At 44.0% G+C, this 20,202-nt stretch overlaps 2 protein-coding genes across 4 annotated transcripts in view; both read left to right on the forward strand.

The window, feature by feature from the left end:
- Window positions 1-7,727, forward strand: part of CES5A (carboxylesterase 5A) — a 28,210-nt gene extending 20,483 nt beyond the window's left edge. For all 3 annotated transcript variants that reach the window (XM_059152090.1, XM_059152092.1, XM_059152091.1), the window contains 3 exons: window positions 4,749-4,898; window positions 7,076-7,148; window positions 7,280-7,727. In XM_059152090.1, coding sequence (XP_059008073.1) covers window positions 4,749-4,898; window positions 7,076-7,148; window positions 7,280-7,529 — 473 coding nt within the window. In that variant the 3' untranslated portion in view covers window positions 7,530-7,727. The remainder of the gene's footprint in view (window positions 1-4,748; window positions 4,899-7,075; window positions 7,149-7,279) is intronic.
- An 11,784-nt stretch (window positions 7,728-19,511) lies between these two features.
- Window positions 19,512-20,202, forward strand: part of CES1 (carboxylesterase 1) — a 30,721-nt gene continuing 30,030 nt past the window's right edge. The window contains exon 1 of the mRNA XM_059153706.1: window positions 19,512-19,668. Within this exon, the coding sequence (XP_059009689.1) occupies window positions 19,617-19,668 (52 nt within the window). The 5' untranslated portion in view covers window positions 19,512-19,616. The remainder of the gene's footprint in view (window positions 19,669-20,202) is intronic.

The following is a 20,202-nucleotide window of genomic DNA, read 5'->3' on the forward strand; positions in this document are numbered from 1 at the left end:
TTTTAGGCACTTATGAAAATCTCAGCTGACCCATAAAATTATTAGTTGACCATGAAGATAACAAGAGAAAAAAGAATTTGGTGGCCGCACAGGATGAAGAATAGTCAAAATTAGTACAGAAACATTTCTCAACAAACAAACAACAGCAACCACAAAAAGCAGTAACAGTAAACCGTGGCAAAGGGGTAGAATCTGATGTTCAGAGTTGCCACATTATAATATTCAAAATCTCCACTGTTCAACAGCCATGCAAAGAGATGGGAAAGTATGGCCCCAGACAGGGAAAAAAGAAATGAATAGAAACTGTCCCCGAAGAACCCCAGACAATGGATTTTCTAACTACTTTAAACCAACTATTAAATATACTCAAATTGCTATAAAGGAAACCACATATAAAAAATTAAAGGAAACCATGAAAATAATGTCTCACCACATAGAGGAGCAATAGAGAATTTATAAAATTATAAAAAAGAACCAGATATTCTGGCATTGCAAAATACAGCAACTGGAATGGAGAATTCACTAGAGGGACTCAGTGGCAGATTTGAGCATGGAGAAGAAAGAAACAGAGAACTTGAACATAAATCCATAGAGATTACTCATTGTGAGCATCAGAAAGATAAAAGAATGAAGGAAAATGAACAGAGCCCAGGAGACCTGTGGGACACCATAAAATATCCCAACATATACATGATAGGACTACCAGAAGAGAAGAAAGAAAAAATAGGTAAAAATAATATTTAAAGAAATAATGATCAAAATGTCTCAAATTTGATGAAATATGTAAATATTCATGTCCATGAATTTCACTGAATCACAAGTAGGAAAAACTCAAAGAGATCCATGTAGAGACATATTATAATCAATCAAACACCAAAAACAGAGAAATTCCTGAAAGCAGTTAAAGTGAATAGACTAATCATGTACAAAGTAGCTTCAATAACATTAACAGCTGATTTCTTCACAGAAACCACAGAAGCCAGGGACAACAGAATAACATACTCAAAGTGCAGGGGGAAAAAAAAAGGCCTGCCAACCAGGATTTCCATGTCTATCAAAGCTATCTTCAGAAATGAAGGGATAATCAAGACATTTCCAGATAAACAAAAATTGAGAGTTTGTCACTAGTAAACCTGCCTGACAGATGCTAAAGGGAGTCCTTAAGGCTGAAACAAGAGGACACTAGACAGTATCTCAAATCCATAAGAAGAAAGAAAACACTTCTCATGGTGCTTACACTACTTATGTTTACTTACAGAAGTCAGTATTGTTTTATTTTTGATTCTCTAATGTCTCTTTGTTTTCCTACATCATTTAAAAACAACTGTAGAAAATAATAATTATAAATCTGTTTTCACATTCAATGCATCAAGATGCCATTTGTGACAATAACAATATAAAGAAACAGAGCTATAAAGGGGGAAAGTTTTGTTTACTATTGAAATGAAGTTGGTATTAGTTTGAAATAGATTATTATGAATTAGGAAGTTAATTGTAATCCCCAGGGCAACCACCTAGAAAATAACAAAAAATATGTATGTATGATAAAAGAAACAAGGGGATCAAAGTGGTACCCTGGAAAATATTATGGTGATGGGAGAATTGAAGAAGAATATAAGACATATGGGGGACAAATAGTAAAATGGCAGAAGTAAGTCCTTCATAGTCGGTAATTATACTAAATGTAAATGGATTCTCCCAAAAGGCAGAGATTGCAGAATGAGTGGATTATAAAAACAGTCCAACTGTGTGCTGTCTACAAGAGACTCATTCTAGAACCAAAGACACAAAGAGGTTGAAAATTACAGTGAATTCTTAGCTCTAACAACAAAAGTATCATCAAAAAAGAAAAAAAAACAGATAAATTGGACTTTATTAAAATGAAAAATTTGCATCAAAGGGCAATATAAAGAAAGTAAAAAGACAACCCATAGAATGGGAGAAAATATTTGCAAATCATTTACATGATAAGTGTTTATTATTTGAAAAATAAAAGGACCCTTATAACTCAGCAAAAAAACAAACAAGTCGATTCAAAAATGGGCAAAGGAGTGAGTGGACATCTCTCCAAAATAGATATATGAATGACTAATAAGCACATGAAAAAGTGAGCAATATTATTAGCCATCAGGGAAATGCAAGTCAAAACCACAGTGACACACCTCTTCATACCTACTAAAGTGGCTATAATTTAAGAAAAAAAAACAAAAAACAACAACAAACAAAAACCTGAAAATAACAGTGTTACTGAGAATGTGGAGAAACTGGAACTCTCATGAGCTGCTGGTGGAACTGGTAAATGGTCCATGTGATGTGGAAAGTGGTTTGGCTGTTCCTCACAAAATTGAACATAAAATCACCATATCACTCAGCAACTCCACTCCTAGGCATAGACCTAAGATAATTGAATACCAGATGGCCAAGCAAAAATTGTACATGCATGTTCATAGCAGCCTTATTTGGAGAGGCCAAAAAGTGGTAACAACCCAAAGATCCATCAGCTGAAAAATGGCATACACATAGTATATACATAGTATACACATATGATGGGTTATCATTTGGCTATAAGACCACCACCTGCTACAATATGGCTGAATCGGGAGAACATTATGCTCAGTGAAAGCAGCCAGATACAAAAGGCCACGTGTGTGATTCCATTTATATGAAATGTCCAGAATAGGCAAATCCATGGAGACAGAAAGCAGTTTCCAAAGGACAGGAAGGAAGGGCAAATAGGGAGTGACTACTTAATGGGTGCGGGGTTTCTGCTTGGGGAGCTGAAAATGTTCTAGGTCTTAATAGTGGTGATGGTTGTACAACATTCTGAATGTGCTAAAAACTACTGATTTACCATACTTAGAAATGGTTCAAGTGGTGAATTTTATGTTATGTGTATTTTTTAAAAAGATTTTATTTATTTATGAGACACAGAGAGACAAGAGTAGGCAGAGAGGCAGGCAGAGAGAGAGCGGGGGGGGGTGGGCTGCGGGGGAAGCAGGCCCCCTGCTGAGCAGAGAGCCTCATGCGGGGCTCGATCCCAGGACCCTGAGATCATGACCTGAGCTGAAGGCAGAGGCTTAACCCTCTGAGCCACCCAGGCGCCCCTGTTATGTGTATTTTACCTAAAACTACCAACCAACCAAAAACCCAGTGCTGCTCTGAAAATGAGAAGGCAAGCCTCAGACTGGAAGAAAATATTCACAACATAATTATCTGACAAAAAATTCATATCTAGCATATGAGAACTCTTACAAGTCAATAATGAAAGGACAAATAATCCAATTGCAAATGGATAAAAGGCTTGAAAAGACACTTCACAAAACAAGATACAGGAAAGCCTTTTTTGGCTCATGAAAAGGTTCTCAAAATTATTAGTCATCAGGAAAATGCAAAATAAACCCCAAATGAGGAAACCATGGACACCTACTAGAATGGCTAATACTGAAAACACAAACCACGCCCACCAGTACTTTCAAGGGTGTGGAATATTCAGAAGTATCATGTATTTCTGGAAGGAACATAAAATGGTACAACCATTCTGGAAAACTGTCCCTTTTTATAAAATTAAGTGCATACCTACCCTATTACTCAACCATTCTACTCCTAGGCATTCACTGAAGAGAAATGAAAGCATATGTCCTTGCTGGTGTATGGACATCCATAGCAGCTTTAATCATAATAGCACCAAACTAGAAAGAACCCAAAAGTCTATCATCAGACGAGTGGATAAATGCACTGTGGTATATTCAAGTAATAGCGTATCCTTGGTGGTTGAAAGGAATCAATGACTGATACATGAGATAACATGGAAGAGTCTCAAAAACACCACACCCAGGAGAAGAATCCAGACACACAGAAGTATATATATTTTGTTGCTCCCATTTATGTGGAGGTCAAGGGCAGGCAAAATTAATCTGTGGTGATGAGCCATAAAAGCGTTGATTGTCCCTTGATAGAGTGACTACAAAAACACACAAGGAAATTTTCCAGGGTGATAGAAATGCTCTGTATACCCTTGCATGGTGGTTACAGGAATGTGTATACATTTGCAAAAACTCATCAAACCATGTAATTAAAATCTGCACTTTTTATTGTCCGTAAGTGACACTTCAATTAAGAGAGAGAGAGTGAGGGGAGGGAGCAGACATAATGAGTATTGGGGGTTCTTGCTAGAAGGGATTTAGAAATATAAGTCAGTAGCTAGAGGGGAAGCTGAGACCAAGAGTATGTGTGTTTGTGGGTGTCTCTGTGTGTGTGCGCACATGTGCATGCACGTGTGTGTGCGTTAACAGAGACTCTGCTGATGGCAGTGGTCCAGGAGAGAAACATGGATGATGCAGGGAAAGGTGGGGTGAGGAGGAGTTAAAAGCAAAGACCTTTAGCAGAAGTGAGGAGAAGGAATGTTGGAAGCAGGGAATAACTTTGTTTGGTTTGTCTTGGGACAGTTGAGGCAGGATCGGTGGGAGGTAGTTCTTTGCTCAGGAGGAAAGGCTTATAGCCAAGACCTCTTTGCCCAATCGGTCTGCCCTGAGGGCTAGTGAGCTCCTGTCACCACGGGGGAAGGGGCTGCTGTGGTAGCAAGCACTAGCCTCTAATAAGTAAGAGGGAAGTTAGCAGGGTTCAAGTCCGCATTGTCTCTGAGCCATCCCATCCACGGGTGTGGCAGGCCCTCTGAATGGGAACACAGGGTCAGCCCCTGCTCCACCGCGTTGGGCGCTGGCCACAGGCCCCCTCCTTCCTCTGTGCAGATGCTGGCGCACCTGTCTACTTCTACGAGTTTCAACACGGGCCCCAGTGCTTAAAGGACAGAAGGCCAGCTTTCGTCAAAGCCGATCACTCTGATGAAATCCGCTTCGTCTTTGGAGGTGCCTTCCTCAAAGGCGACGTCGTCATGTTCGGTAAGGAGTCGGGCGGGGGGGCATGGGGGGGCGGGCTTCTGCTCTTGTGGGGCCTTGAGCTTGGGATAAGCTGGGGAAAAGCCCTTGGTCCACCTGACGTGATGCAAGAGCCCCCTGGTATTGGTGCATTGGAATGTAATCTACAGTTTACAGACCCAGCCATTCCCTGGAAAATGCCCCCACTCTTATTTTTAGAAACCGAGATGAAAAGGAGTTGTCAGCATTTGCTTGATAAATGTTTCTCTTTGTGCTAAAGCCTAAAAGGCTGGACCACTGGGGGCACTCATGCAATCTAATTTTATTTTTAATTAGAACCACTTTCTTGTCTCTGACCACCGATCTTACCCTCCCTGCCCTTTCCAGAGCCATCGATGAGATTACCACCCAGGGCTTTAAAAGGCAAAAAAAACCCCCAAAAACAAAAAACAAAAAACCCAAAAACAAAAACAAAACAACAAAACCCACAAAACAACAAAACCCAACAACCCATGTTTTTCATAACTCCCGAAGTCCTCTGGACCTAGGTGATCTAATGTAGATGTTGTGCACTGCTACTAGCAAGGTTCACTCATCTGTTCCTGAACTTATGACCTATTCAGAGCCTAAAATAAGAAGCCAATCAGATGAGGTTATCCACCAAAAAAATTTATAGCAACTACACACAACAGATATCACTAAAATATTTCGTTAAAGAAATTGCACGACCCAGGCCCTTGACCAGGTCATGCTGGCCTCTTGTGCTCCGCACAAGTATGTTTGTGGGCTGCGGTTTATTCGTTACATCATTTATTTGTGCCCATTCTAATAATACAGATAATAACACAGCTGCCTCTTGGGTTGTGATAAAGACCCAGTGAGACAATTTTCACAAGGCACACAGTGAGTGCTTAATAAATGTCACTGTACTACGAGCAGCCATCACTGAGCTCATACTGTGGGACGGGCACAGGACTCTCCAAATGGGAGAAAATGAACCACATGTGTATCAAAGTTTCAATTCCTTAATATCTAAAGAGCTCCTAAAGTCAGTGGGAAAAGAACAGCCCAGTGGAAAAGTGGCTAACAGATACAAAGAGACAGTTTATGGAAAAGGAAACGTGAGTGACTTCTAAGCATCAAAATCCGCATGACCTCACCCATAACAAGAAGATTGCACACTAACCTTGACTAAGGAAGCCTTTTTCATCTATCAAGGTTGGGAAGAGCAATGCATTTTACATAATGTATTTGAGCAGGTGTGGGGAGACAGACAATTTCATATATTAATGCAAAACTTCCAAATTTAAAATGCAGATAGTCTTTCCCCAAGCAATCCAATGTCTAGAATTTTTTTGTGCAATTATACTTGCGCACAGGCAAAACGATAGGCATGTGCTGCTGCATTGCTTTTATCAGCAAAAGACTGAAAACGCTGTGAAGATCCACCAAGAGAGTACTGGGTGCATGAATTATATATTTACATAGGATTGCATATATAAATATTCATGCATTATACATTTAGAGAATAATAAACGGCAATAAATGGAAGGTTTTTAAGCGACAGTGTGGAACTATCTCCTGGATACGATTTTGTAAAAAGAAAAAGACGCAGAATATGTGTTCCTGTCATACTGAATGTGTAGCAAGGTGTCCGCTTAAACCCTTGTACGTGTCCAGCCTGCCGTTGGAGGGCGCTCGAGGAGCTGGTAGCTATGGTTACCTCTGAGGCTGGGCACTGGGGGTCTGGAGGGAAGGGATGGGAGGGAACCTTATTGTCATTAGATGCCCTTCCTGCATGTTGCATTTTGTACTTTTAGCAAATATTACTTTCTCCAATAAAGAAATGCAATAATTAACTGAGGCGGGGAGTGGTGGAAAGAGACGGAGGGGTGGGGGGGGGGGTGTTGGTCTCTGTCCCCAGGGAGCTTGCAGCCTTGCAGGAATGTATGGAAGAGCACTGGCTAGAAGGGGAAACTAGGTGTTGGGCCTCCTTGAGCATTCAGAAGCCATGATTCCTTGGGCGAGCCCCTGCTGCTCTGGGCCTTTGTACATGAGGCTGCAAAAGGAGTACATTGATTGGTGGGCTGGTGAGCGGATCCCGCGGGAAGGGAGATGGGAATGCCATTCAGCACACCTGAGTCACCTTGGCCTTCTGGTGAATCCGTGTGAGAGCTGGGTTTTGTGATTGTCTCCTCCAGAAGGAGCCACGGAGAAGGAGAAATTGCTGAGCAGGAAGATGATGAGGTACTGGGCCAACTTTGCGCGGACCGGGTAAGTGAGCCCTGTCCCCCGCCTCCCCTTAGTATACCCTCCCCACACCCCCACACACCCCCGCTCAAGCTCCCCCACAGTCAGGTGCTGGAGGATGGAAATCTCATCCTCGTCTCTGCCTTCACTTCCAGGGACCCTAACGGGGAAGGCCTGCCCCTGTGGCCAGCCTACAGTCAGAGCGAGCAGTACCTGAAGCTGGACTTGAATGTGAGCGTGGGACAGAAACTGAAGGAACGGGAGGTGGAGTTTTGGTCAGATACCCTCCCTCTGATCATGTCCCCTTCCACAGCCCTCCCGGGTCCTCCTCCCCCATTACTCTCCCTTTCTCTGCTCCTACCTTTCTTCTTCTCTGCTCCCCGAGGAATTGTGTGTGATTTTTGATTTTCCTTCTGCAGTTTCCCCCACGATCATTAGCTCCATTTTTGTGTTTAGCTACTTTGTGAAATCAGCTGCTTTTACTGATGTTTTATGGACGTGGGGATGATCCCTAGGGGACTTCTTTTCGATATCAAACAAAGCTGCTTGCCTTGGAACACTACCAGATCTCTTCAATAAATCTGTAGGAGGGCCGGCCTATTAGTTGGCATCATAATGATCTTGTTACTAAGAGGAAACAAAATCAGAACATGAAGTATGTACGGGGAGCAGAATTTAATTCTGTACTCAAAACTCTCCCCCAACCCCCAGCATCCAAGGTGAAGTGCACTTCCTATCAGAGGTGTATGTTACCTGAAATCTGAGTGCTCCAACTCCTATCCAGGCAGGTTTCTGCCACAAGCCAAGCATGGATGTCCTCAACCTCGATGGCTTAAACTGGGCCTTTTCTCCAGCTCAGGAGATATGAGGCGGAGGAGGGGTGGGGTGGCCAGAGAGCCTGTGGGGTGGCCAGAGAGCCTCCTTCTCAGCAATTAAAACCAGAGGTCCTCCAAGGTCAGGAGCCAAGGAGTCAGACACCTGATGACAAAGTCAGGTCAGGGAGGACACCAAGGAGAAAAGATGTTTGCCTGATGGGACATAGACTGATCCAACCCTCCATAAACCTACACTGGGTGCCTGATATGTGCCAGGCATATCCCCACTGGGGCTAGAGTGTTGAGCGAGACACGCCCTCCACCAGTGGTAAGCAGATACACCATAAGCCGACATCCACACAAGTGTGTAGTTGGTGACAAATCTGAAAATCTCACTTAGGGAGAGTCAGGTGTTTCATGTAAGTACAACAGGGGAACCTAACTGAGATGCGTATCTTAGGAGATTTTCTCTGGAGAAAGGATGGATTGAAGTTAACCAGATGATAGGTAGGGAGAGTATTGTGATACATCATTTGAAGGAGGCACTTTTACTTTTTTTAAAAGAATTTATATAGATAGATAGGTAGATAGATAGATTTGTTTATGTACATATATATATATATATATTTGTTTATTTAATTGAGAGAGAGAGAGAGCATAGTGAGAGAGAGAGCTCAAGTAGGCAGAGAAGCAGGCAGAGGGAGAGGGACAAGCAGCTTCCCCACTGAACAAGGAGCCCAATTCTGGGCTTAATCCCAGAGTTGAAGGCAGACACTTAATGGACTGAGCCACCCAGCCGTCCCGTACTTTTACTTTTTATATCATATTAAAATTTAATATTTAAGTTAATGTTTATAGAATTATCTATTCATTTATAATATTTATTTAAAATGGTAATATATTTAATATAATCTGATATTTAATTTAATTCATATGATAACTACATAATCCCTATTCTATCCATGTAATTTACCAGGGTAATTAGTTTTTCTTTGTGATTGCTTCAGGATTACATGCGAAGTGCATGGAGTAGGAGAGTTTCTGAAATGTCAGTAATGTTGTGTTTTTCTGGGTCAGAGATCTCCAACTCCTAGCCTCAATGTGGCCCCCAGAAATGTTTTGTTTAGCCCACAGGTGTCAAAAATGTTTTGGATTTAGTTTCCAATTAATATGAAATCAGGGGAATTTCACTTTAGAAGCCATGTTTCTAGCCCCTCCAGAGAAAAAGAACGAAAAGGGGAAGAGGAAGAGGAGAAGGGGGAAGAAGAATTCTGGCAACACTGGAGCTGCGTTCCAGCCTGGTAACCAGGGCTTCTGATAGCCCATACATCACCTTCGTACAAATTAGAAAGTATCCTTTCTTCAAAACCTTCTATAGGCATCTTCCAGGAAATCATCATCTCATCATTGATAGAGATCTACATCTGTGATGTGAACAGTACCTCCTCTGGACTAGTGCTCTTGTGCAGTACACAACCTGCACAATTTTTCTCAGCGACCCTGATGGAACAACCTGTAGGAACGGAGTAGTGGCCACCCCTTTACCTTTTTTCACAGTCTCACTATTCCCCTTTGTGGGAAAGATTTGGTTTGTCTCCAGAGTTTTGTTGGATTTGATTTGATTTAGTGATTCAGGTCTAAGATTGTAAGGGTGGGTGGAAGATTTTCTTTAAAAGTGAAGTTATTTAATTTGTCTTGTGCCTGGGTCCATTTCACTCATTGATATTACCTGACTCCCAAAGATGTTAAGCTTTGGACCCCTGGCCTCTCATTTTATGGAAACCTATGGAGATGTGAAAGAATTCACTGAAAATCACTCAGTGAATTAGTAGCAAGTCAAAACCAGACCTCGAATCTCTGTCTTTCCAGATCAGGACTCTTTCTGCCATGCTCCCTGTCTCCCTCAGCGTAGGGTCCAAATCTGTTGGAGTGTCTCTGGCTTTGGTGGTTGCGGAAGGGCTGATCAACAGTACTTGGGGCATTTTCTGGCTCTAGGAAGAGGAACCAAGCCACACACAAGCAAGCTGGAAATTCAGTTGCCTCTGCAGCTGCAGAAGGCTAATTTCTACACTGATATTTGGCTAAACTAACAGTTAGAAAACACCACTCAACTCATTTTTTAAAATACTATCATATTAAATGACATTACACTTATTTATATACTGCACGCAGTCCCGGCATCCTCAAATACAGTTCTAATTTTGGTAGGTGTCTTGCAAGAGGGAGCATATTTCCAACGCATCTAGATACAGGGCCCTCTTGCCTTATTCCTGTCCACGTGCCATCAGATGTTGTATTGGGTTAAAGCTGAAATATAAATGCTATTTGGCATCCTGCTTTTTTTTTTTTTCCATTTAATTCAGGGTTTCTTATCAGAGGTGTAAGTAGAGGAATCACCCCAAAGGGCTTTTCCAAAATTCCACTGCTCAAGCCGCTCCCCAGTCCAACCAAACCAGAAACTTTTTGGATGGGACCAAGAAACATATGTTTTCCCTTTTAGGCATTAGATGCTCCCCCCCTGATTAAGAAGTGCTGAGTAGTCACAGCATGATATATGCATTCCAAGTTGCTGGAGGATCTTCAGAGAATCAGCTTTTCATATCAGTCTGATGTGGATGTATCCCCATCTCCAGCCAGTAGCCTGCTCCTGGAACATTTATGGATAGAATTTGATGAGCAGCTTTGGGAATGAGTACTTTTACTTTGTAAAATTATTCCTGCCATCTGGATCTGCAGAAGATGGGCCCAGTCACAGACCATGCCCTTTTCAAATTGCCCTTAAAAATATTTATTTACACGCGCGCGCGCGAGAGAGCGAGCATGCACACACACACAGAGGGAGAGGGAGAAGCAGACTCCGTACTGAGTAGAAAGCCCAACGCAGGGCTTGATCCCAGGACTTCCCAATCATGACCTGAGCCGAAGGCAGACGCTTAACTGACAGAGCCACCCAGGGGCCCCTAAATTGCTCTTCTTATGTTCTACAAATTCACTTCCCCAAAGGGTCCCTTCACTTCCTTCTCATCAACAACACAGATGCATGCATTTCCCACTCACCTGTTATCTCACCACTGTAAAAACAGAAAATACTTATATACTTTCTTATTGTAAATTAAACAACTTCCTTTTTTCCATGCTTCCTTCCCATCCCCACCCCCCTTACAATCTTGGACCTGAATCCCTAAATCAAATCAAATCCAACAAAACTCTGGAGACAAACCAAATCTTTGTCTGTGAATTCCCTACTGTGCAGCAGAGGGCAGCATTATAAAAGGGGAAAAACTGCTCTCCTCCCCTCTGAGGCTCCTGAGATGCGGGTGACCTGATACTGTACAACTTCGAAGGTTAAAAACAAAAACAACAACAAAATGGTTAAATTATAAACCAATACTACTTATCATCATTGCTTTTCTCTGTAACACTTGGAAAAGGGCCAATTCCAGCCCATTACCTGCAAAGTCTGACTCCAATGACTACACTCGCAGGCAGAGCAGAGGTTGGGACCTACAGGCTTTTTTCTTTCCTAATTTTTGTACTTCCCAATTGGGGCCCGAGGAGCCCGCCTGAGATGGGCAGGAAAGGGTCCCTTCCCTGGTGACTCCCTGTTACTGCTCCCCTCCCCTCGAGGACCCTTGACACTCTGACCTTTCTGGCCAACCACAAAGCCCAGCTCCCTGCCCTTTGGCCCTGGCTGCAGGTCCCAGGTGGGCAGAGGTGGGAGAGGAGGTGTATCTGCATCGTGGTGGTGCAGGTGGTGACAGGTTTCTATCGCTGCTGCATAGTCATTATTTGTGTGAATATGCCAAAAATCTATCCATTCTACTGGTGCTGGGCATTTGGAGAATTTCCTGTTTCAGGTTATTATGAAAAGAGTTGCCTCGAATACTTTAGATCGTGTCTTTTAATGACTATGTGCATGCATTGCTCTTGGATATTTACCTGGGAGTGGCTTTGCTAGGTCACCAGCACATGTCAACTTTGGTAGGCACTCCACGAGTTTTCTGAAGTGGTCGTGCAGACTTGTCGTACCAGCAGAGTAAGAAATTTCTAGTTCTTCCGTGTTGTTGTTGACACTTGGTATTTTTCTAAAGGATTCGTTTCACTTTTATCCTTATTCTTTATGTTTCCTTGCTTTACAGAAATTCCTTGCTTTATTTTCTATAAAGTAACAATTGATTTCCAAAAGTTGTATTCCTGTGGACCACTGATGGTCAGTTAGTAATAGAAGGGCAGGGTTAGGTGACCGGCATTGGCTTCATCGAGGGTCACTGTGACTGCACCATTTCCTTGAACTTCAGGGAACATTTTCCTTTTGACACTCAGATCTCTGGACAGAAATCACACTATGCTGATATTAGCAAGGCTCTTTGGAGGCTCTGTTGTAATCAAGTGATTGGATTCCACAGATTCAACCAGTTCTGGGACTAGCAGAGGCAGAGCACATGTGGGAACTTTGGTTTGGGGGATAGATCTCAGAAGGGAGAGCTGCACTCCCATGTGCATAAGGGAGGGTAGATGCACCCCAATTTCACAGGTACCCAGTAGTTCTAAATCCAGAGGGTTTTCTGCTGCCTCCACTGTGAATGTATTAGTCTGAGTGTGTGTGTGGCGGGGGCGGGGGGGGGGGTTTCCCTCCTCATGCATAGATTTTTCCCTTTCTCTGCTCTAAAGGCAGTTGTCACTCCTCTGTCCCACCTTCTCACTTCTAAAATACTGATGTCATTATCATCTCCTCTTCCATTCTGTATGTACACATGCTTGTGCCTTCCAAGAGTTTATTTTATGAGCTTTTGTGGGGGAGAGGGTGGAAAGAAATGCAATTTCTGGTCCCTCTGTCATAGGAAGTGGCAAACATGCTTTTTAGGTGAATAAATGAAAAATATATATGTTTCTCCATGTTTGACAACAACATAGCTTTCCATAGTTGGAATACTTGATGAAGTATTTGGGCAGTCACTATAGCTGGTCTCTCCAATTACATCACAGTTTTTACTACTGTCAGTGTCACAGAGGCAGACGTTCTGATGCACACAACTTCGGGCTCATTCAGAATTATTCCTGATTAGAGAATAGTGTGGACAGGAGGTATGCCGTTTGGCAGTGTTTGGATGGATTCTGCCAAAATTGGCCCCAAGAAAGCTTGTCGTAGTTTCTCACTCATAGCGATTGTTCTCATTTCTCCCATACTCTTGTCCATACTTGGCACAACTACGAACACAGCAGTAGTAGAAGTCCTTGCCATTTTGATCAGGACCATTTGAGAGTCGGCCTGTAATTTGCATGTCTTGAGGTTCGTGTTTCTTAGCATGTTGAAATGACATTTTCTTGGTATGTGGAAACATATGTTTCATATGGTATGTTGAAACATATGGTATGTTGAAATGACATTTTATATGAGAGGCCGCTGGAACTTAGGTGCCACAGCGAAGGGGGTTGACTGACTCATCCTTCCCTCTACCGCTCCCTGGTGTTCACCCCTGATTTGCTCCATAGAAAGACATGTAGGCACAGGAAGGATAGTGACTTGGGGATGAGGTTGCGATGCCCCACCCCCAGCTGTCAACCAGCTTGTTAGGCACTCTGAAGGCTTCATGGCCCCTCAGGACCTTCTAAAGTGAGAACCGAGAATCAGCCTTGATAGGTCTTCGATCTGGGCAAAGCTTTGTGCAGTCCAGCATTTCAGAGAAGCTGATGTCACTGTTCTTGCTGAGAGGCCTGTGGGAGCCTGGTGGGCAAGCTTCCTCAGGCAGAGATCTTAGCTTTCTCTGGAGAGAACTCACCTCCCACCTCCCAGTGAGGATTTAGGAGGAACCCTCTTGACCTCTCCAGTGGCTTGCCTGCTTCTGTCAGATTCTACTTTCGGAAACACCCTTTCTCTCTTGTCACTCCCAGGATTAAAGACTTTCAAGGGCTCCCTATTGTCCAGGGTGAAAGCCAGCTCCCCTTAGATTACCATTCAAGCCTTCTGTCCTCCATTTGCCCTTCTGGCCCAAGTGACCTCCTCTAGAAGCCTCCAGAACTACCTTGCCCCAGTGCTGACATGCTCTCTTCTTTGCTGTTTCAAATCGTGCTCACCTCGTAACGCCTTGCCTAATCAGAAGTCATGGACGGTTTGGACATTCATAGACATAAACCCCAACAATGCTCAGCATAAGAAAACACACAAAACACTTCTCTCGTTCAAGGTTACTGTATCACCCAGATGTCTATAATACAATCTGTAATGATTTCAGTTTGCTGGACCGTTTTCAGAATATAATTTAATCTTAACTTCCTGGGGCTTCCATTTTTATGTATCTTTCTGATTCACCCTTTCTCTTTCTTTACTCTTAAGGGGCTGAAGGAAACCTTTATAGAGTAGCCCAAGCAAGCAGGAACTAGGTTTACAATCAGGCTATCAGAATTTAAATAAAAGAAATACAGATGCTATTGTTTACCAAAGTATAGTACACTTATTCCCGGAGTTCTGCAAGATGATTTCAGATGGTGCACAAATAAACTTTAAAGCATTATATGATGGTTATGTCTTCATTTTGCTGTGTGTTAGGGAAAAAAATCCCTAGTATCTAATTGATGATTTAATGGATATTATTATTTGTGGTAGGCATTGCCATTAAAATCTGTCCAGCCTCCTTCGGCGCACAACCAGACCCTATCTCCTGGCTTTCCTTACAATTATATTGTCCAGGCTGCTACGTTCTTTCCAATGGACTGTGAGTAGAGATGAGGAGGTCCACAGCCAGGCCTGGCCCAACCCCCCCACCCCACCCCGTTCACTCCTCTGTGCTAATTCCAGCTGACTAGAATTGGCACCCAGGACAACATGAGAAACTATGAGTTAAAGATGGTAAAGCTGCCATGTTCTAGATCAGGAGTCAGCAAACTGGCCCATGGGCCAAATCCAGCGGGCCACCTGTTTTTTAAATAAAGTTTTATTGAAACACAGCCGTGTCCATTTGCCCAGGTGTTATCTATGGCTGCTTTTGCTACAATAGCTGATTGAACAGTTGCCACAGAGACCATATGACCCACAAAGCCTCAAGTATTTACTACCTGGCCCTTTACAGAAAACCTTGACTTACCCCTTGTTGAAGATCATTGGAGGCGCAGCACCACTTATCTTTACATCAGCCGAAATAAGCCCCTGACATTCTGGGACTGTTTGCTACCATGGGTTACCCAACTCTTACCATGTATTCTACCTCAGCAGAAGCTAAAGTAGGCAGTCCCATGGGATTGCCTGATGGGGATGGCATGAATGTTGCCAGCAGGAGATGAGACATCTCCAGTGGTTTGTGCTTTGTGCAATGACCCCTATGTCCATGGCGAGTGAAGCCTCCCCCAGGTCAAACTTTCCCACAGGTGCTCTGCCTCAGTCAATCCTAGGATATGGCTTATAGTTCTCTGAGGGTTTGTTCTAGTAGGTGCTCTCCGTGTGTCTGTTGAGGACTTTGTTGGGGAGGTGTGGTAGGGGATAACTTGGAGGTCTCAGAGGTGTCTTCTCCCCTAAGATCTGTCTAAACGCTTGAGAGCAAAGGCCAGTTTCTAGGATTTTACCCTTCAGACCGTCTAGCTCCACGTGAGAAACCATAGGGAGTTTCCCAAGGGAAAAGCAGTTAACGCAGTCAACCACCACCGAAGCAAGAAGAGCTGTGTTATGTACAGAGCTGATGGGATGCAAGCAGACCATATACGTTAAGCAAAACTGAGGTGTGATGGCGTGATCTAATGGCATGGTGAGCTCGAACCTCACCTATTACTCTGCGCAATCATCATGAGCCAGTAATGGGTTTCCAGGCTGCAGCCAGACATGGCAAGGTCTGGGAGTGGCTGCCTCTGTTTGCACAACTGGCTAATGTCTCGAGCAGGCATGTGATTAAATAGTGGGATCGGGAGAATAATCCCTTCCTCGTTTTATATTTTGCAAAGACAGCATTCTCCAGGTTTCTTTAGGCAGAGAACCAGGGCTTTGTTCCCAGGCTGCAAAGATGAGCTCGTCAGGGCAACAGGTATAATGGTTGTATGTGTGTGTGTGTGAGAGAGAGATGTGGTGTGCTAAGTGATTAGAAACAGTCTCGTCTGCTTAGGAAGACAAGCCAGATTGTCCCGTGAAGATAGAGATAGGGGTCTTCTTTCTTAGGGTAGTCCTAAGAAAGACTCCTGTTTCTTTCCCAGGTGGAAGGGAAGAGCCCCAGCCCATGTCATTCAACCAAGCGGTCACCTCTGGGGACTGACTCTAGCACTGTCACTAAGACCTCACGCCTAATCCCAGTGCTCCCCTTACTGGCCTACCACAGTGCAAATGAGTGCAAATTATCCTTTTTTGAAATAAGGTCTCCAGATTCGTTTCATTTCATTTCAGCTCTAACGCATGGCCTTGGCCAAGAACCCATGAGCTTTTCTGAGTGTCATGTGCTTTGTGGCTGCTAATTGCTCAGTTCTCTTGAATGTTGACATTGCTCTGACCAGACAAGTGCAGTCTTGCCAAAGGACCCCAGGAGAGTAGTTCAAGCGTAGAGAAGGCATAGCTGCCCTTTGATTGCACCAGCCTGGAGACCTGACCTGCCACCCTGCTTCACATCTACTTCCTCTCCACTGACAAAAATACATCTCATGTCTCCAGTTAAAGGTAGAAGGCTTGGGGCCTGTGATACCCGGCCAGCCAGTGACTTCTCTGCCACAAGTCTGTCTCTGCTGGGAGAGGGCCACCATGAAGGCTGAGCCAGCAGCATGTCCAGTCACTCCCTGTCCCAGGAATCCTAGTACTCCCATTTCTATTCATCCTCCCACGCAGCCCAAGGAAGGGTCCGGGAGGGGTCAGCTGGGAGGTGTGGCTGCTTTGAAGGGTGGAGATGGAGAGGCACTTAGGGAGAGAAACCGTAGGCGCTCACTCACAGGTAAATCGAGCATGCATTTAGGGCACTGACAAAGTCGGTTTGTCAATAAGGTTTGGACAGCACAGCAAACTGGTTAAGAGTGTGGTCTGGAGGGCACCTGGGTGGCTCAGTGGGTTAAAGCCTCTGCCTTCAGCTCGGGTTATGATCTCAGGGTCCTGGGTTCGAGTCCCGCATCGGGCTCCCTGCTCAGCAGGGAGCCTGCTTCCTCCTCTATTTCTGTCTGCCTGCTTGTGATCGCTCTCTGTCAAATAAATACTTAAAAAAAAAAAAAAAGAGTATGGTCTGCAATGTTACACAGCATTTGTTCAATTCCCAGCTCTTCCTAAACTTATGTTTTTTGCCTGAGTGAGTCCCAGGAGATAGAGGTATCAGTTCACAGGGTTCCTTTGAGAACGGAAGGGAGGGACTGCATACAAAGCACTCTGCCCCTTGTTTGCCACACAGTGAGCCCTCAATAAATATTCATTACACGAATGCTTGAATGAGTAGAGGTGGAAAATATAAATAAGTAAAAACACACTACGACAGCCAGAAAATGGTTGTAACATAAAATAGATGTATCACCTTCCAGGATTTTTTTTTTTTCTACACAAAGATATGTTTTTACTAAAATGGGATATTATACATGACTGGATTTTTAAGTATTTATTTTATTGAAAGTTAATTCATGGGGCTCCTGGGGGGGCTCAGTCAATTAATTGTCCAACGCTCAGTTTTGGCTCAGGTCCTGTTCTCAGGGTGTTGGGAGTGAGGCCCCCATCAGGCTCCAGGATCAGGGCAGAGACCGCTTGTCCCTCTCCCTCCCCCTCAACCTCTCCCTCCCACCAATAAATAAATAAATAAATAAAATCTTAAAGATAATGCACATACCATAAATTCATTTTTTAAGTTTTTATTAAGCTAAATATATTTTTCTAAGTTAAATTATTAAGTTAAAATTTAACTTGAAATTTTTAAGTGTACAATTCAGTGTTTTTTGTAATATATTCACATAATTGCATAACCATCAGTGCAATCTAAACCCAGAACATCCCACCACTCTCATCACGCATCACTCATTGTCACCTAGGTAGGAAGCCTCCTACCCATTATTAGTCATTCCTCATGCCCCTCTCCTCTGCCCCAAGCAACCTCTGATCTTTTTGTCTCCATGCATTTGCTTATTCTGGGCTTTTCATGTAAATAAAATCCTATAGCAAGTAGCCTTCTGTGTCGGGTTTCTCTCATTAGTGACCGGTTTTCCTGGCCCATCCATGTTGTAGCAAGGGTCCATACTTTGTTTCTTTTCATGGCTGAATAATATTCCATTGGGTAGCTAGATCACACTTTATCCATTCATCAGTTGATGGTCATTTGGGTTGTTCCCACTTTGGGGTATTAGGAATAATGCTGTTATTTGTGTCTTGTTTTTGTATGGCTCTGTTCTTGGTGACCTCGGGTATATACCCAAGAGTGGAATTGCTGAGAATATAGTAACTCTGTGTTTGATTTTTGAGGAAACATCTCCTATAAAGCGACCTCAAGTATTTTAGAGCCTCCTTTTCTCCCTTCACAAGAGATCATGACTGTCTGTCCTTGTCAATGAATGGGGTGCTCATCAGTAGTCTGAATGAATGCAGAGTATTCTCTTAGCCAGCTGTACCAGACTGTGTTGAAGGAATTCCCTTCTGTTGGACATTCAGTGATTCTATGAAACAGGCTTTGAGCAGCTTCATCGTTCTTGTGCCTCCAGCAGACACATGACACTTTCTCAGGTATACCCAGAGCACTTTGTATCCCTCTGTTTTGGGGTTTTGCATTGCGCAGTGGCCCACCACCTGTCTACTACATGCTGAGCTCTGTAAGCAGAAGGAATATCCCTTGAGTTCATCTCTGTATCCATACTATGTAGCATCTCGTCAGACACTGGTAAATGGAGAATGAATGAATAAATGGAATATTGAGTACGTGGAATGATGGATGGATGATTAGAGCTAGGGACTGTGGAGATCTGGAGTTCATTTTTTGTGAAAATATTCTGCCCAAAGATCCCTGCCTAGAGAAAGAATGCATTCCCTGAACCTGGAGGTGTGTGACAAGAGGCTGAGTGGCTTGGCAGGAATATTGTAAGGTTAATTTAGGCATCAAAAGGCAACCGGATAGGGCACCTGGGTGGCTCAGTCAGTTAAGTGTCTGACTCTTGGTTTTGGCTCAGGTCATGATCTTTTGGTTCATGGGATCGAGCCCCACATGGGGCTTGAAGATTCTCTCCCTCTGTCCCTCCCCTCACTCATTTTCTCTCTCTCTCTCTTTCCCCAAAATAAATTAATTTTTTTTTAAAAGGGAGGTGGGGGGACCTGGATGAATTTAAGGTGTTTCCAAACTTGAGAACACAGAACTATATGGAAAAGAAGCCCAAACAGCTGAGACAGATTTGTCCTGAGTTCCCCAGCAGCTGGCGGTTGTTCTAATTTTCAAGCTTGTTCTGAGAACCCTGGACCAAAGCCTCCCCCTCCTGAAAGGCATCTGTCTGCTCCTGCCTGCCTTGGGAAATTCATAGGGCTCTCAGGCTAGAGTTCTGCAAGGGAGAAGCCCTTATGTAATACGCTGCTGGATCAGTCTGGGGCTCTCCGTAATCAGAAACTCTGTCCTGGCTTTGGAGAAAAGAGGGTAAACTCTGGGTGGGCGTGGCCAAGAGCTCTGGGGCGGTGGCCGGCGGAGTAGGGCAATGGGGCGGGACCCAACAGACTCTTTTAAGTGGTGTAAACAGCTTGAAGCGCTGGAGCTGCAGCCTGTCCACGATGTGGCTCTCCGCTCTGGTCCTGACCTCCTTTGCCACTTCCATAGCTTGGGGTGAGTCCTTCTGAAATAAAACAGTGGGGTGTGTTTGGAAATCCTTGCCCAGGTGCGAGGTGGGAGGTGGACGGGAACGAGGTGGGGGAGATGCGTGGAGAGGAAGGGTATGGCGGGTCCAGTTCTGCTGCAGCCAGTGCCCTCTGGACTTCACCCGCTTGGTGCCCAGCCAGTCCCTGACAACCTGAGAGCGGGGGGAGCAGGAACACTCCCAGACTGCAGCTGCGTGCTCCCAGAGCAGGGCAGACAGCTAACCTCATGCCTCCTGGATGGGGATTCCAGAGAGCTCAGTTTGTTTTCTGCCTGATTATTCGTCTGTGCATGGCCAAATCAGGGAGAGTGGCTTTGCAGAATATTAACAGGAGTATCCCAGGCTTTCTGCAAGTGGCATCGGGCCTCTTCACCTTTAGGGAAATCCTGTATTACTATAGTAACGGAAAAGCGAAAGTCCTCCAATTTGTTTGGGCTACAATAACAGGGACTAATGGGGAGGTCTTTCCTAAAAGCAAAGTGGCTTAATGCAACTTGCAGAAA

This window comes from Mustela lutreola, chromosome 16 (genome assembly GCF_030435805.1).
Source record: "Mustela lutreola isolate mMusLut2 chromosome 16, mMusLut2.pri, whole genome shotgun sequence".
In the NCBI taxonomy this organism is placed as follows: Eukaryota; Metazoa; Chordata; class Mammalia; order Carnivora; family Mustelidae; genus Mustela; species Mustela lutreola.